Below are 16,198 nucleotides of genomic sequence, written 5' to 3' on the forward strand. Positions count from 1 at the left end.
CTACGCCTCCCTTAGCAACCAGTCGGCTCCGTGACCGTAGCCCTCCACCCTGACGGCCTCGGGCGTCCAGCCGCCCCTGTCCAGACTGTTCCGGGCAACCTCGCAATCGAAACGGATGTCCTCTATCAGGGCCTCGAGGCTCTCGTAGTCCTTTTCCTGGCGAATGTAGCCCAGTATCAGCAGCCTCATATGGGCGCCGTAAAAGTCGGCCGCAAACGAATGCAGCACATGGACCTCTGCGCTCCGCACCGCGTTCTTGTAGAAGGGGTTGTAGCCGATGGACATGACCATGGGGAAGACGGCGAACGGCGGCGACGACGACGACGCAGACGACGCGGGTCCGCCAGAGAGGCCCTGCCTCTGCGGGTGCTCGGGGGGGAGGAGCAGCGACGCGTATCCGAAGTAGACGCCCGAGGGGACGGACGCGATCCACGGCGTGAGGGCCGAGTCGACGGGCAGATTGGCGGTAGGAATGCCCAGCTGCGGGGAGGGTGATGATGAGATCCCGAGAAGATCTTTGCGCGGGGGGGGGGGGAGAAGGGGGACCGGGCAAAAGCCCCGTGGGGGACGGACCTCTTTGGAGCCTCGGCCGAAGCCGGAAATGACTTTCCCTTGCATCACGTAGGGGAACGGGGGTTCGGGGCCATCCGGCGGGCCGACGATGGAGGGCCGGCCGTCGGGAGCCATGGGGTCGGAAGGGGCGTGGGCGTGCTCGTCGCCTCTGCGGGTGGTTGGCGAGGAATGTTTTTCCGGTCGAGAACGGTTGGTTCCCCTGGGTTGTTTACGAGCCGCAAGTGGTTTTTTTTTTTTTTTTTTTTTCGCGACCCCTTTTGGTTTCCGTCTTGACGATGACTCGAGGTGGATAGGAGTCCGAGGCCAGCAGGGACCCCACTTTGCCTCCGCCACTTGCCAGCCAGCCGCTAGCCAGCCGGCCCACCCTAGCCGCTGAATAATGAAGATGATGAAGGCAAACATTTCAGCCGCTCCTTTGGATCGCCTGTGCGGAACCAGAGCACTCCCTTGTTCAAACCCTTCTTTCTTTCTTTTTTCTTCGTGTGCAAAAACCATAACAACCATGCGTCTCCTCGTCACCCGCGCCGCCCTCGGCCGCGCCCTCAAACCCTCCTGCCTGCTGCCGCTGACGCCGCTGACGCCGCTGACGCCGTCGCCGCGCCCCCGGCCCTCCTCGTCGTTTGCCTCTCCCGCGCCTCCGAAGCTCCCGCCCGCCCAGCAGGCCGAGTTTGAGCGCCTCCAGCGCCAGGCTGCCGCCCCGCTGTCCCAGCCAGATGCGCCGGCCGAAGCGCCGCCTACGCTGAAGGAGGCCGACGCCGTCAACCCCGCGTACTGTAGGGGCGCGCCGCCCGAGTTCAGCGGCGACAAGAACCCCCGGACGGGGGAGGTGGGCGGGCCCAAGAACGAGCCGCTGCGGTGGGGGGGCGACGGCGACTGGAGCTACAATGGACGCGTGACGGACTTTTGAAGATGCCCCGGCGGGACGACAGGGCGTGCTACGCGAGACACAAAGATGCGAGATGAGTTGAATGGTTGTGAGCAGCCATTGTGGTTGGCAGGTGCTGGTGTCCGCTCGGCAAACTAGCCGTGGCGCATAGAGACCGCAGAGAGTTGGTTAGGAGGCGGAGAGGCCCCTTGACACTCCTAGACGCAGCGGCAAAAGGGGCAAAGGAAATGGTTGCCGCCTGCTGCGGTGACGGCCCGCTGCGTCACCGCATCGCGGGGCTGAACTCATTTTTTGCACGACGAGTCCGTGGGCGTCCTCCTCAGCCATGTAGGTACTCAAGAGTGCCGCAAAATGTACAAAATAGGCCGTAAATGCCCACCGTGTCTGCCGAATCGCCTCGCTGAGTCGGTCCATGATACTACACACAAAAAATCGCAAACAGAGCTTGTTGCCAGCGACGCCCCCTTTCCGACTGTATCCACCCCCCCCCCCCCCCCCCCCCCAACCTTACAATGGTCTGATGTCACTTGCATTCTCCCTCGACCGCCGTCCTCCTCTCCGCATCTGCGGCGTTGGCCATCCCAGCGTCCTCGTCTCTTGCGGCTTTGCGGCCTTCGGATATCTCCTTGGGCCCCGAGATTCCGCCGGATCGGTTCTCCTTGTTACCCTCGCTCACTGCTCGATCTTGATCCTGCTTCTCGCCCGGGTCGACGTGAGCAGCCGATTGCTGATCCGCCCTTGTCCAGTTGCCCGTGACTTCTCCCCTAGTAGTCGTCGCCATCGTCGTCGTCGGCGGTGTCGTCGTCGTTGTCGTCGTCGTCGTCGTCGTCGTCTTGGCGCTGCCGTCTTTTGCCTGTCCCAGCTCTAAGCCGCCAATGTTGCCAAAGCTGACTGTTACCTCCCTCATGGCTTTGCGCATCCGTTCCCGTCGCGCCCGGCCTCGCAGCCTCGCTTGCGGTTGCCCCCCATTCTCGACCCAGCGGATGCTCTTGATCATGTAGCTGATTCCATCGTGCGCGGAGTGTCGGCCGCCGTACTGACCGCCGAATTCTCGGCTGGTAATGCCAAAGCGCGTACAGCTCGAGTACCTTGTCAAACGCGGAAGAATCAGGATGTTGACATGGAGGTCGCGGTTGGCTGGGACCGCCATGGGTCCCGACGACGGAGGCGCCGTGATTGTGCCTTCGGATTCTCGACTCGGCAGTTCAGGGACCCGAGCTTTCTGTTTCCGTTTACCGCCGAACCCAAGCTCCAGGTCCAGCATTGCCGTATCGACGTCCTCGGTCCATTCACCCTTGATCCACCCCCCGTGGATGCAGGCTGCGACGACGTCCGAGTCGTCCGTGTACACGTCTGTGCCCCAAAGGTACGCCCGAGCTGTGATCTCCTCGCGGGCTACAGAGGACAGATGAATGCGCGGAACCTTGACCGTCAACGTGCAGTTCTCTCTGTCCTTGATAATGTCCCAAGGAAGCGGTTTCGGGTTCGAGGAGAACCCCCGGTGCGTTGGGGTGTTGGGAAGAACACGCTCGGGTTTCAGTTGAGGCTCGTAAATGAAATCTCCCAAATGATGCCTGGGGCGATGCGCGACTGAATCCAGGACTGCCTTGGAGGATACAATGGTTTTCGTTTTGGGTGGGATAGCCGTTGACGTTGCCGCGGCCTTGGTCTGGCCGCCTGACTGCGTCTGCGTCCCTGCTTTCGGGCCATGGTGGTGGTGGTGGTGATGGTGAGATTTGTCCATGGGTGAACCCACCAGTGTGCTGCCTTTGAGACTCTTCAATGCAGCGACTCCTGCTGTTGGTGACGGCGCGGCACCTTGAGGAGAAGGGTGGTGGTGGTGGTGGTGGTGACTACATTGAGCAGTGTTAGGGGACCAAGTCTGGCACACCCAAAAAAAAAAAAAAAGTCGTTGCATCAATTGTGCAGCGCAAACTTACTGATGGTGATGGTGCTGGTGCTGGTGCGCCTTGGGTCGCTTGTTGGCCCGCCCAGCAGGGGTAAGCCGGCCTGTGCTATCATCATCACGACCTTCTTCATCCTTTAGTTTCCGTCTTCTACCTGCCTTGGGTGCCTTGCCTCCATGATCCGCTCCTGGGTCGGCCGTGATGTCGGCATCGTCTCGTTTCGTGACGCCGAGATGCGAGCCAGGACCAGCGACGAGGGAGGTGACGGCCGAGGAGGACGTGATGGGGCTGGACATGCCAATACCGCTGACACCGCTTCCAATTCCCGAAAACATACGGCCAAACTCGCTCTTGATTCCTGGTTCGGCACCCGGTCCTGGTTGCTGAGGCTGGGCGCCCTGTACAGCTTGAGGCAACGGCGACATTCTTCCTTTGCGACTAATGTCTTGGACGGCCAGCAAATTGCGCTGCAATCCGTTGGGCGCATGATGATCGTCGTTTCCTTTTCTCGCAGAGTCATACGACGACGGAGGAGGGTGGACGTTGCTGTATGCCGCAGCAGGTGGCGCCGCGGTTTCGTCGCGAGTGCGATGGGGCCCGTGATGAGGCGGCGGAGGCGGCGGAGGCGGCGGCGGCTGCGGCGGCTGATGTTGGTCCATTTGATCTATACGGGCCCGGTCGGATTCATACGCCTGCGGGGGCGGCGCGGGTGCGGCGGTCGCTGAAGGGCGGGAGGGGTGCGACGACGTCGGTGGATAATGCTCCGGCGGAGCGCCTTGATACGCCGGCCCGTGGTGCGAATAGGGTCCTGATGCCGCGTAATCTGGTTGCTGGGGACGCTGGTGGTGCTCTGTAGGAGGTCGTACGTTGGCATCAGGATGGGGTCGCCCCCACTGATCTCGTGGATCGCGCGGATCCGGGGGTCGTCCGTACGGGGACTGGCTCGCGTGTGCATCAGGGTGGCCAAGTTCATGAGGAGACATGTGCTGACGCCGAGGATCGGCTCCGCCCGAGTAGCCTCTCTCCCTACCCTCCCTCCCACGATGCTCAGTCACGGACTGGCGATCCCTTTCTGCTCGGTACCTCTCATCGTATGGGTAAGCCGGACGCAGCCCCGACCGTTCGGGGTTATACTCGATGCCCATGCCCGTCGCTGGCCGACCGCCGTCATCGCGGCGTGGGTAGGGATCCTCAGGGCGACCCACATCCATGGTTCGTGGCGGCATAGCAGCGTAGGAAGGAGGCTTTGCGTGGCTACTTGATGCCGTCGGCGGACCGACCGACAGCCTGCCCGAATCCCTCGACGTGTCGGGCGGTGCGGATGGATGGCGCTGATGGTAGCCTTGGGGGGTGCCGTACCGTTGCACGTCGGGGGTGGTGCAGTAAGGACCACCGCGAGGAGACGGGGCGGCGCTCCCTCGGGGGTCGAAAGGCTGTCTCGGGGGGTGGTCGGGGGTTTGCGGACGGCGGAAAGGAGGGTATTCGGACGACGCAGAATGCATCAGCGGCGACGCCTGCAAAGACGACGACGATGGGCCGAAGCCAGGCCCCGAGGTAGGAGGCGGGGGCGGCCCGTGAGGCGCATAATGTTGAGGGGGCTGCTGGGATTCACGCGAGGCCGGTGGAGGGCCGCCGAGCATGGAAGAGATGGACATGGAACTGCCCACGGCGCCTCCGGACCTGGCGAGAGAGGTCAAGGCAGGAAGCTCTCTTGCGGACGGGAAGGAGCTGGGAGGGCCGACGGACAGGGGAGGCGGTGGCGGTCGTGGGGGAAGCGGCGGGCCATAGCTCAAGGAGCCCTGGGACTGCGAGTGATGGTGCTTTTGCTGCTGCTGCTGCTGCTGCTGCTGCTGCTGCTGCTGCGGTTTCGCGGCAGGCTGGCCCTGGGTGGGCGAGGTCGGCGGTGGAGGCATTGAGCGACCGAGTTGCGTCGAGGTCAGGAGCGACGAGGCGCTCTGCGCACGCGAATGGCCAGGCTCCGGCGAGCTGGCGCTCCGGGCACCTGCGGGGCGAGGGGGCGTGTCGGAGGTTCGACGAAGATGGGGGGGGACATGGGCAGGGCCTTGGGCAGGGCCTTGGGTAAAGGCAGGCGTCGCGGCGGGGTGATGCTGATGTTGAAGGTGGTGGTGGTGGTGGTGGTGGTGGTGATGGCGGTGATGGCGGTGATGGCGGTGATGGGAGGTGTGCAGAGTCGGCGAGGGGGGCGAAGCCGCTGAGGAAGCCGGACATGGCCTGGGAGCAAAAGGAGAAGAAGCGCTGCTGGAGGTTGGGTTGGAGCCGCCAGAGGAGTTGTTGGAGCGTGGCTCGGAAGCGGGCGGCTGGTGTCTTGGATCCATGGTGGAACCGAAATTTAAGCTCGAAAAACCCGAGTTTGATCAGTTGACCGACTGACCGACCACCTGTTGACCTCGTTTGGATCGGGGGCTGGGGGCTCGAGCTCGAGGGGCGCTGAGCCGCAAATCAGGACGCTGGACAGGGGAGGGGCGGGCGGCTTAGGAGGCCGCACGAGGCACCAATGAAAGCCCAGCCCCCACAATCAGCCGGGCAGGGCAGCAGCTAGCAGTGTTAGCACCTTGGCAGCACCTGCCCTGGGCCTTGGGCCTTGGGCCTGGCCCCTTGGACGGCAGGCGCGCGCGCGCGGCGTGCTGTCAGCGTATCTCCACGCGCAACTTATATTGGGCGCATCGCACCAGACTGAGTCGCCGGGGGTGGGGCGGGGGGTTTCCGCAGAGGGAAGGGAAGAGGGAAGAGAGAGAGAAAAAAAGAAAAAAGAAAATTAAAAAAAAAATAAAAAGATGAAGGTGGGGGGTCCCGTGTTTGCCAGGTGTAAGCAGTCGCGAACCCCCCACGAGAGGCAGCAGCTGCTTTGCGTGATGGCGCAGGACGTGGGCACGTTGGAGTGACGAGACGAGCGGTGAAAGCACGAGGGAAGAAGAGAGGTAAAGGGGGAAATGGGGGGGAGGAAGGGAAGGGCAAGGGAAAAGGAGAGAGGGAGAGGGAACGGAACGGAACGGAAGTGAGGGTTGTCTGGTTGAACACTACATGTAGTAATGTTGTGTGGCATCGGCATGGCATGGTGGCACTGGCACGCAACATACCATACGCTTCAGGCGCCGAGATGGAGACATGCTCCGTACGGAGTACTGCGTACTGCAAGAGGCATTGCATCGCCCCCGAGATGGCATCGAATTGTCAAAAGCTGCCAGCCCCCAGCCAGCAACATGAGCAACATGAACAAACATGGCACTTTCCTGGGGTTGGCACGATGTCGTGGCGCCGTGGCGCCTGGGGCTGCAGGGTCCAGCCGGCCTTTATAGGGACATGGACATAGGGACGGGGAACCAACTGGAAACGACGGATACCCAGGCATTAGTATACCTACCTCCAGTCCTTACCTAAGGTAGGTAGGTACCTAGGTCATTGGTAATGGCATGCAGGTGGCAAGAGGTCACGTACCAACTACCCTACGCCAATGTCTTGCCCACCCAACCAACCAGTCAACCAGCTGCAGGAAACTACCAGACTACTACAGCCGCTGCCGCCCTCTGGTGGCTCCTCAAGCTTTCGTCTAGTCAATTGCAATGCGATGCTTGTCAGCTCCGTACTTTCAGCCATGCCGGCAGCTTTTGCTTTCCCATCAACTTCGATGCGCATGGCTAATGTCACAAAAGCAAAGGCCAGCGCAATCATACCATCAGCCTCGACTCCCATTTGCACCCTTGGCAACAGTCCGTCTCTCTCTCGCCGCAAGTAGTTTGAAAAACCCGTTTCGTGACACCTCCTTTCTGCGGCAACCAGTCCCAACCTCGAGTCAGCTGAGCCCTGTCTATACTGTCTATACGGCCGCCGGCCTCTGCGCAAGATGAGATTCTCGCCTCAAGCTGCCTTCTTCCTCTCCCTGATCGCCATTGTCGCCGCCGCTGGCCACTCAGCCGTCTGCGGCAACCGGCAGTACAGCACCGACGCTGTCGCAAAGGCGTCCGATGCCTCTTGCTCCTATGTCAAGAACGGCACCTCTGTTGGCACCAACATGTACCCCCATCAGTACAAGAATCTTGAAAAGCTCAACCTTGGCGGACTGAGCGGGCCATTCTACGAATTCCCCATCCTCTCCAACGGCCAAGTCTATTTCTCTGGTAAGCGCCGCCCACCCCTGACACCGCTGCATTCCAACTCTTCCCTCAGCCATGTGGATGTGGGACTGTAAAAAGATGGATTTGGCCCTGACAACTCGCAGGCAACCCTGGTCCCGACCGTGTCATCATCACCCGCGATTGCAAGCTGGCCGGGGTGATTACGCACCAGGGAGCCAATGGAAACGGTTTTCTCGAATGCAACGTCAAGACATCTGCTGCCTCGGCCGTCGCTGCGGCTTATGGATTCTTGTTTGCCCTGTGCTTGCCCACTGCGCTTCTCGTGATAGCTGTGTAAGCATTAGAAATCGGGTGACCAAGGACGATTGACCTTGACCAAAGGCTCTACGCGACATGAAAATCCTCGAATAATTTACGTATCAACAAGGGAGGCTATGTATATATGGGGACTTGACTTGTGACTCCGAGAGCTGCCGGGTGTCTATGCAGCGAGAAATGCCTGTTGCTGCCAAGACGGGTCTTTTTTTTCATCCCGACATCCTTTCTTATCTAGAGATGTTTAATCCAGTCATGGTACGACGCCATGTCATGTATGGAATCAGTCACCGACGTCTATGAAATCAGGCATTCCTTGCCTTGCATGAGTTGCCCTCTCCAACCGAACTACAACGCCAAATGATTGCAAAGGTATCACGGCCGTTTTTATATGTATCACCCGCCGCAACACCCCATTCCGCACCACACGGATGACTCCACATTTACAGTCTTGGAATCATTGACCCGAAATTTCTTGAAAGAGCATGGTGATTTCTCGCCAAAGCGCCCCAAGGTTAAAGTCCAGTTGAGATGGTTATTACCGTCTTGTATTGCCGGCCTTGCCAGCTGTCGGTCTACCATGGCACCCGTAATGGACAGCTGCCGAAAATGCCATCACTTGGCAAAGACCTACTCCATCTTCAAGTCTCTCCTAAATGACTCTTTTTAGCCTTGCAACTCTAGATGACCAATTACTGCAAATTTCTGCTCCATGTGCGCGGCAACACACAGAACGATATGGGACTGTGCTCGTGAAAGTGCAGAGCAGACCCGTACAGAACCGCCTTCAGAAACCCTCCTGTCCGCCGTTAATCAGCCTGATCGACACTGCGTCATCTCATCAGACACCTCTCGCAATCGAATACTGTTATTTCCGGGATCGTTCAATCCACCTCACCGTGGGCATGCGGCGCTTCTCAACGCCATCTTATCGAGCTTGTCAAGGTCTCTGAATATCAGGGGCGCAATCATTTTCCCCCACGATGACGAGCAACTGAAACGGAGAGCCCGAGAGGATATTTCCAGGTTTTCCTTCGACAAGGCTCAAAGAATCAGTCTCTGGGCAGAGTCGAGCTCCTTTCCGAAAAATGACACATGGTTGTACAACGACTGTCGTGATTCATTGACTCGACTTCAGAAACAAATGTTGCGAAATCTGAAGAAGCAGAGAGTCAAGCTGTGCTTTTTGCTTCTAGTTGGCCCCGATTGGGTGACTAGGCAAGCTACCTATGACCCGGGTCAGTGGAATTGCACGGAAGCCATCACCAGCGATATCTCTCGGCCCGTTGACTTTCGATTTCAACACACCCTAGGACAGTTACCAGGTTGCTCGCCTTGGAGTTTTCATTTTGTTGGCGAAACACTCGACGTCGCCACCACTGCAAATTGCCAGGGTGAGGGCTTTCGAGGTGGCAGCGGCTGCGGTAATTTTGCTTCATTAATGTCCCTTGCAGATTCGGTATCATCCCTTGGCGTTTGTGAATGGTCCCTCGTTTTATGGACTTGTCTAACATTGAGACGACCTATTCGACAATATTACTTCAAGCCTTCGGATCGAAATGCAACTATTACTTCGCCAAGTTCAAGTGACATCCGAAAAGCCATACAAAATTCATTGACGCAAGGCCGCCTTCCTAATGATTCTGAGCTTGAAGATGCCCTTTCCCCAGGTTTACTGCTTGGTTATGTTCAAAAGATCACGATAGTGTCCACGGACTCGAATCCCTATCCTGCAATTAGCAATGAAAAATGACCCCCCTTGATGTATTATTCTCAACCTTGATAGTGAGTGCATGAAGCCTTTTTTTTTTTTTTTTCGATTTGGCTAGGTATTGACATTTCAACGGTCTATTAGATACTCACAGGGTGCTTGATTGTACCCTTTTGCAAACTAAGAGAAGGTTAAGGCGTGGAAACAGTCATCAACCATTCTTAATGCTTATCGGAACCAGCTTGCGAGACAAATAACGAACGCCCTGCAGCGAGCGGCTAATTCCTCTTTGGGCAACAATATACGGCGAGAAATCAAGTATTCACCTCTTTCTATTTGTTGTCGATCTTTCTATTTTCATGAGAGAAAAAATAGTGATAATAGAAAACACTCGTTCAAAATGACTGGATAGTGATTATTTCCGCTAGCTTGACTGGATACCCTGCATCTCGTAGCCTCTGTCACCTCATGTCACTTGGAAAACGTTGACTGATTCGTTGCAGGATACTGGGCTCCGGAGAAGCAGCTGTCGCAGTATTAGAAGCACAATATACCCGCACTCGGCGCGGCGTCACACTTTTGGTCAACCACATGCTGGCTCTATTTGCTGAGCTTCTTCTTCAGGGCGAACAGAGTCTTTCCGATGACCTTAGCATCGCCCTTGCCCCCACGACACAGAGCACTTGACATGCGTTTTGACATCCTCTCCGAGTTCACAAGAACGGCTAATGTCATCTGCATGGAGGAAATATATCTCCCGATCTGTGCCGGTACATCGGATAAGTTGCCGCTTCCAGGCAACCCCTCCATTGATGCAGGAGGGTGATTGGAGGAGGCACGTTAAGCACTCGTGGCAACCAGACACGACGGCGCGGCGTGTAGTTTTTGGATCGGTGGTGCAATTCCCCGAATAGTTTAATTGCTTTGTGCCTTGACTGCGGAGTAGGCCCTCGTTGATTCAGCAAGGAGAGTCAAGGCGGAAACATGCAATTGTGAGTCGAAATAGTGATTGATATCTAACCCTACCCTACCCTTCTCTACCCTGCACATCATTAAAGCTGGTCGCCAAGGCATGCCTGGCATAATGTCTTGGGGGTGAGCACATTTGGAGGCTTCTTCAGAATGTTGGAATGACACGAAGGGCCGCCGGTTAAGCTCCCACCTATCACTTTCTTGTCTGGAACTTGAGTCGGACTTGGAGCTCAGAGACTGTTTCTAGAAGGACGTCCGACACAGACGATGATGTATTTTGCGACTTGGATTGTTGCAACAAACGAGGGTTATCGATGAAGCAAATTTGCGCTGCCCGATGAGCACGGGGGGAATTACTGTCTACCTGGTATGAAACCAGTCATATATCAGTTTCGAAACTGCAGCTGACAACTCTGTATGAAACTGCGGCGAACTTTCTTATTCCCCTTTATTGCAAAACAGGGGCTGGCCAGGATTCGTCCTTGTCCACTTCGATCCATCAAGGTGTTCTTGCTTGCGACTTGGGTTATCCGTTTGAGAAACGACTTGCCCGGCGATTCAGTTGCTGCGCAACACGGTGAAAGAGCGACCATGAGTGCACTTGCAGCCGATTTGTAGAGGGCAGCAAGCAAAGATCTGTCGAGTATTGTGTATTGTTGTTGGACGGGAGCGATCTGGGCAGCCTCATGAGGCTGCGGACATCTCGATGAAAAGAACCATGGTGAAAGTACCATGATCGGCATGCAAAACGCTGAATGAAATGGCACCATTCGATCATTGCGTCGTGTAACAGCAACACAAGACACGGGCCCTTCGTTATTTTCAAACCCGCCGTGTTGGGTGTGTAGGACAGCATTCCAGCATGATCCGTTTCGGACGGAGCTTGGACACCCCCGGGCCCCAACAATCACAATTTCTTATCGGACATTTTCATATCACATTCATGCGACACGACGCCTTGTCAAAGGTGGATGCAAGACAAACCATGTGGCCTTCTGCAATCTGCATCTTGACTTCGAAAGGCCATGTTATACACCTTAAGTGGGACCTAGGCTTGTCTCGTTTCTTTTTCCCAGACCTTGGGAAACATAAGTGTGGCTTCTTTCCCCATCTTTTCTCTTTTCCCTCCCCCGACATGTCATTGAGCGCGTCATTTACCGACGGCGTGGTAAATGAAGTCGAAGAAACAGCAAAAAAGAAGACTAAAAATCACGAAAGCAAAAAGAATGGCGAGCCAACAGGTAGGGAAGAAAGAAATCTAAGCACACAATCTTTCGGCGGGCTCACCCGCTCGATATTTTCTGTGGCCACTTGACTTACTTTCTTACAGGTCAGTTATGATGAGAAAAAGCCAAAACTGCGCCAGATCTGCGATGCGGGTTGATAGGTAATCACGAACAAAAGACAACCAACAGTGAGGGTCTAGTCCAGTAGCACAGGACCAAAGCACAAATGACCAAAGCAAGGGCCAGGTGCAGAAAGGAGCTCTTTGTTGGGGGAAGCACGGTCCCATCCATGATTCAACTCGTCCCTCTTTTCTATCGACTGCTCCGTTCAAGGATTGCGATGTCGAATCCGTACGAGTGTTGCACCGCACTTGTATGCAAAGGCTCAGTCTTTGTTTCACCAAGGGCTGAAAGCAACGACCACAGATGACGGTTGCCGCAGCAAGACAGGACATGGCGCACTTGAGAACGAAAGCTGACAACTCAGCTGCTGGAAACTTGGGACTTTGCCCGCTTACTCGTGCCACCTTGGCAGGCAAACACGGCGCTTCGGTGCAAATGGAAACCGAGGATAAGACAGTGTTCCAACAGCGTGTTGGCCGCTGTAAAGGCTTCGAAGGGTTGAAGCCCGTCGATTCCAAATCACCTGACGATAAGATCATGCAAGGAAAGCCCTGTTGTTTTGCACTGGCACACGCAGACTTGTCTTTGCGCGAGTTCATGTCAGATATGCCAGGGACGAATAGGGCCTGCTGGGAGGGGTGAAGGAGCTTCAGCGCTTGAAGCCTTTTTTTCCATACCTGGATTCTCTAACCGGCAGAGTCCTCTTCCCTCTGAACCCTTTTCGCAGGGCCTCCCTTACACAGCCGCTTCGTCATTGCAAATGGTGCGACCAGACGCGTTGTATCCGGCCCTTCGCCTTTGCCCCGCGGTTGCTGGAGCAGGGTACAGCGGTGTTGAGACCCCTTGGTGCAGCGGAAATGAAGCTTGGAACTCACCTGTGGCATGAGTTACAAATACCGCCTGTTCCGTGTTATTCCCCTTTCCTTCCTGCCCGGCTGCCCGGCGTGCGGGCCCATGAGAACGTGCTCATGGGGCACCAGCAGAGCAATCATGTTGCTCCTCCTGTTCCTTTTCACTTCCGTGCAGGAAAGGGACCTCCACTCTGGCCAAGAAGCGTCGGCATGCTTGGGCCGTTTGTAACAGGGGCCGAGTCGGCCTTGTTGTGTAAATTGCGCATCGATTACTTGCATGAAGATGCGACGAATGAACCGAACTATCCCTTGAGACCTATTTCTATCTCACACAGACACCGAGGGGGGGGGAGACTGAGACTCTTTGTCTCGGACCTCGCAGCTTGGCATGCTAGTGCGTAACAACGGAAGCCGGCCTGACGCGGAGCTGCTCGGACCAGAGAGGCAGGCACTGCATCAACGTTGACTACTGGATGAGTTGGTACGCCCCGTGGCCGGGTATACGAAGGAAATGACGTGTCCAGCAGATCCGCCGACCTTTGCCTGGAACATGGCGAAACTCTAGGGAAAGACAGGGGCGCGGAACCACCGGGATATAAACCCTGTGATCAAGGCTGGACGTGAAAACTGGCCGTTTCGGTCAGAACCAACGGGTTCAAGAGTTGGCTTCGAAAGCCTGTTCCCAACTTCTTCACCACTGCCTGGCGTTAACGTCACGTCACGTAGTACCAAAACAAGTTGTCCCAAGTGACGCAGTGTTTGGGAAATTTGCACGTATTTCGCCATGGAGAAGAATCCCTCCCATGAAGCTGCTTTTCGACCTCAAGACAACAACAACAACAACATGGCGTTTCCCCTTTCGAACTCCTGTGGAGGTCAATCATGGCGTTGATGCATAAACACCTTCCGTACGCGGATCGCGGCCCATGGATGCCTGCGGGCCAGCCAACAGCCAAGCCAGTCAAGTCACTCTTGTCGACGGCGTCCACTGTCCGTCTTTTACACTGACAGGTTTCATGCGAGAATGTATGGATGAGATTCAACGCAACCGTTCACCAGACTCGCCGACTGGCTTTCTTTTCTTTTCCGCCTTTTTTTTTTTTTTCATTTTTCTTTTTATAGTGACTTGGACCGGAGGATGACCGAGGCCCTCGGGGCTGTTTGCCAGCAAGACAGCGCTTTGCTTTTTGACTACGGCTTGCTCTGCAGAGGAAACAAAGCTCAACTCAGCCTCAAACACACAGAGATCGCAGAGGTGGGCCGCTTACACCTGCGAGTTCAGAAATCCAGGAGTCTGGAGTCAGGACCCCCCCTCCATCCCGGGCTTGCGGGAGCATTATGATTCGTCGTACGACCAGGCGGCGCGGCGCGGTAAAAGCCTCACTCAATTGCGGGGATGATGCGTAACCGCCAACTTTCTGTTTTCCCTTGGCCGGTTCTTGACATCATGTCGGAGCAAGCGGTGTTTTTCTTGGTTCATCTTGACAAGAAACGAGGCGAAACCCACTCTCTGCGCACGCAACTCGGCCATGCTTCCCGTGCAGTGAACGAGGCAGATGCCAGTCATCACAGCTGACCAGCCCACACCATATGGCAGTTGAAGTAGAAAAGCGACGCCAAGCCAGGTGGAATGCCAACATGCCACCCCCTGGTCAGCCGGCCGTTCGAATGATGCCGTGATGCCCAATCGGCCTGCCAGAAACCATGCTGGCAGATGCGATGCGAATCGCCTGTTTCATCTAGGGGCGACGACAATGCAGGTCTCAGCAGGCAACAGGCAGCCGGGAAGAGCGTTGCAAACTCCAAAACCGGCGGCCGTTGATTCCTGGGGCAGCAACACGGGCTCTCGAGTCTCGACAAGTGCAGGATGCCGGGCCAGGGTGCCGGGACATGCCAACCTCGGCCGGTCCCCACGAGATCAAACTGGGAATTGGCCGGAGGGGCAGTGGCAGCCCCCCTGAGTCCTGACGTCCAACAACGCCCCCTTCCCCTTCCCCTCCCCCGGGGCCCCTCTCTCCCGTGACGACGCGCTCGGTACGGCCTGTTTTCAAAATCAAACGGGTCCAAGGTCTGCTATTGTCCAGACATGTAAGACTTTGCTGGCCCTCGGCGTCGAGGGGAGAAAAAGAAAACAGAAACAAGGAACAAAGCGACGATCTTCTCGGTCGGCCAAGGGGCTCGCCGCGTTGGTGGCTCAAACCAGGCCCGCAATTTGCCAACTCCCCCCCGGGCTCCGTCCCTTCTCCCTTCCAGAAACCCTCCCTCGGGCCTTTGATTAAGCCCCGTCCACTTATTCTTGTCTCGTCCAGCCCTGGTCATCCAACGAGTTGCGGAACCATTTCCCGCTCGTCCGATCAATTAAGGTTGCAGTGGCCCTGCCGAGGTCACAAACTCCAGAGTCTGGACCGCCCTATGTCTCCCATCCCGTTGCCTCGCGTTTCTTGGAGGGAACGGGGTCTTGTGTCTTCGGATCCGGGGAGATTGGCTTCAGCGGCAGTGACTTATCAGTTAGAGGCCCAGTCGGTCAGTTAACCAAGTACGTTTGACGGCTTGACCAAGAGGCTGGATCCAAAGACGGCAAAGCAGGTAGGATCCATGACACCCCCCCCCCCCCCCCAACCCCGGAACACCCGTTCACGGCCCCAAGCCGGGTCGGGGAGCCACGAACGGCACCACCACCTCGCCCAACTGCAGGTGCCAGATTGACGCGTCCCTCTGGTCTTTGGGCCCATTGCTTTGCTCCGCAATCAGCCCACAATTGCAAGCCGACGACGTCAAGAGGCCGGCCGGCTTTGCATCGCAGCTTTTCCTGCCATGACACGTGGGCCCTGATGCAAGCCGAAACGACAAAGTCGAGTCGAGGGGCCGTCACGTCTCGAAGCAACAACGGACTCGAGAAAGATGTGGACGGGTTGCGCATGCGCTGCGCTGCACTCGTCGTCATCCCCTGTCATCAAACGCGATTTCCGGTTCTACTTCTCACCGCTTTTGTCCTCGGGGGCCCCCCTCCCCTCAAGGTCAGGGAGGGAACACAGGCACAAGGCTGTGTGAGCTTGCGCATAATCAACAAACTACTGTCGTCTGGGCAACCTCGATAGCAGCCGTCGCAGCTATTGCCCGAGCAAACGACTGTGTTGAATAGCGGCTGAAAGATGGAAGCGTCCACTGGACCTGCTAGCCTATCTCGTTGGTCTGTAGCGCGACACCTGCCAAGGCAGGGCTTTCCAGACGTATGGGGTATTTTCCGCTCAAGTTTGAAGTCCTGGCGCCGAGTCCTTACTGATTCTGGCAACGTCTGGCTGCAAGGAGTTATGCAAGACTCGCCCAAAGCTCCCCCTTTGCAGGATCGAGAACGTTTGTGGCTGGCTGCCTGCACCACGAGATGTCTGGCCCAAGCTTGACCAGCGCGGGGGGGGGGCGCAAAAGAAAAAAAGAAAAAAAAGGGAAAGCAACGTACGCATCAGGGCAACTTTCTTTTTTGCGGCGGAAGCCAAGTTCTGGACTCTGGGCTCGGAACTTGCAGCGCTAGCCCCGTTCGAC

The 16,198-nt window shown here is 56.8% G+C and overlaps 5 protein-coding genes across 5 annotated transcripts; 3 read left to right on the forward strand and 2 right to left on the reverse strand.

The window, feature by feature from the left end:
• On the reverse strand, window positions 1-687 carry UV8b_05364 (uncharacterized protein; the record flags this gene model as incomplete). Its single annotated transcript, XM_043142861.1, has 2 exons — window positions 1-480; window positions 574-687. 2 exons carry the CDS (start codon window positions 685-687, stop codon window positions 1-3), a joined length of 594 nt encoding a protein of 197 aa, XP_042998794.1.
• Window positions 688-1,075: 388 nt separating this feature from the next.
• UV8b_05365 (uncharacterized protein) lies at window positions 1,076-1,480 on the forward strand (the record flags this gene model as incomplete). The annotated part of the gene is made up of 1 exon (XM_043142862.1): window positions 1,076-1,480. The coding sequence occupies one exon, from the start codon at window positions 1,076-1,078 to the stop codon at window positions 1,478-1,480; it is 405 nt and encodes a 134-aa protein (XP_042998795.1).
• A 502-nt stretch (window positions 1,481-1,982) lies between these two features.
• UV8b_05366 (uncharacterized protein) lies at window positions 1,983-5,279 on the reverse strand (the record flags this gene model as incomplete). The annotated part of the gene is made up of 2 exons (XM_043142863.1): window positions 1,983-3,312; window positions 3,400-5,279. 2 exons carry the CDS (start codon window positions 5,277-5,279, stop codon window positions 1,983-1,985), a joined length of 3,210 nt encoding a protein of 1,069 aa, XP_042998796.1.
• Window positions 5,280-7,228: 1,949 nt separating this feature from the next.
• UV8b_05367 (uncharacterized protein) lies at window positions 7,229-7,797 on the forward strand (the record flags this gene model as incomplete). Its single annotated transcript, XM_043142864.1, has 2 exons — window positions 7,229-7,502; window positions 7,604-7,797. 2 exons carry the CDS (start codon window positions 7,229-7,231, stop codon window positions 7,795-7,797), a joined length of 468 nt encoding a protein of 155 aa, XP_042998797.1.
• Window positions 7,798-8,487: 690 nt separating this feature from the next.
• Window positions 8,488-9,528, forward strand: UV8b_05368 (uncharacterized protein; the record flags this gene model as incomplete). Its single annotated transcript, XM_043142865.1, has 1 exon — window positions 8,488-9,528. The coding sequence occupies one exon, from the start codon at window positions 8,488-8,490 to the stop codon at window positions 9,526-9,528; it is 1,041 nt and encodes a 346-aa protein (XP_042998798.1).
• Window positions 9,529-16,198: the final 6,670 nt, after the last annotated feature.

Source organism: Ustilaginoidea virens, chromosome 4 (genome assembly GCF_000687475.1).
Source record: "Ustilaginoidea virens chromosome 4, complete sequence".
Lineage (NCBI taxonomy): Eukaryota > Fungi > Ascomycota > Sordariomycetes > Hypocreales > Clavicipitaceae > Ustilaginoidea > Ustilaginoidea virens.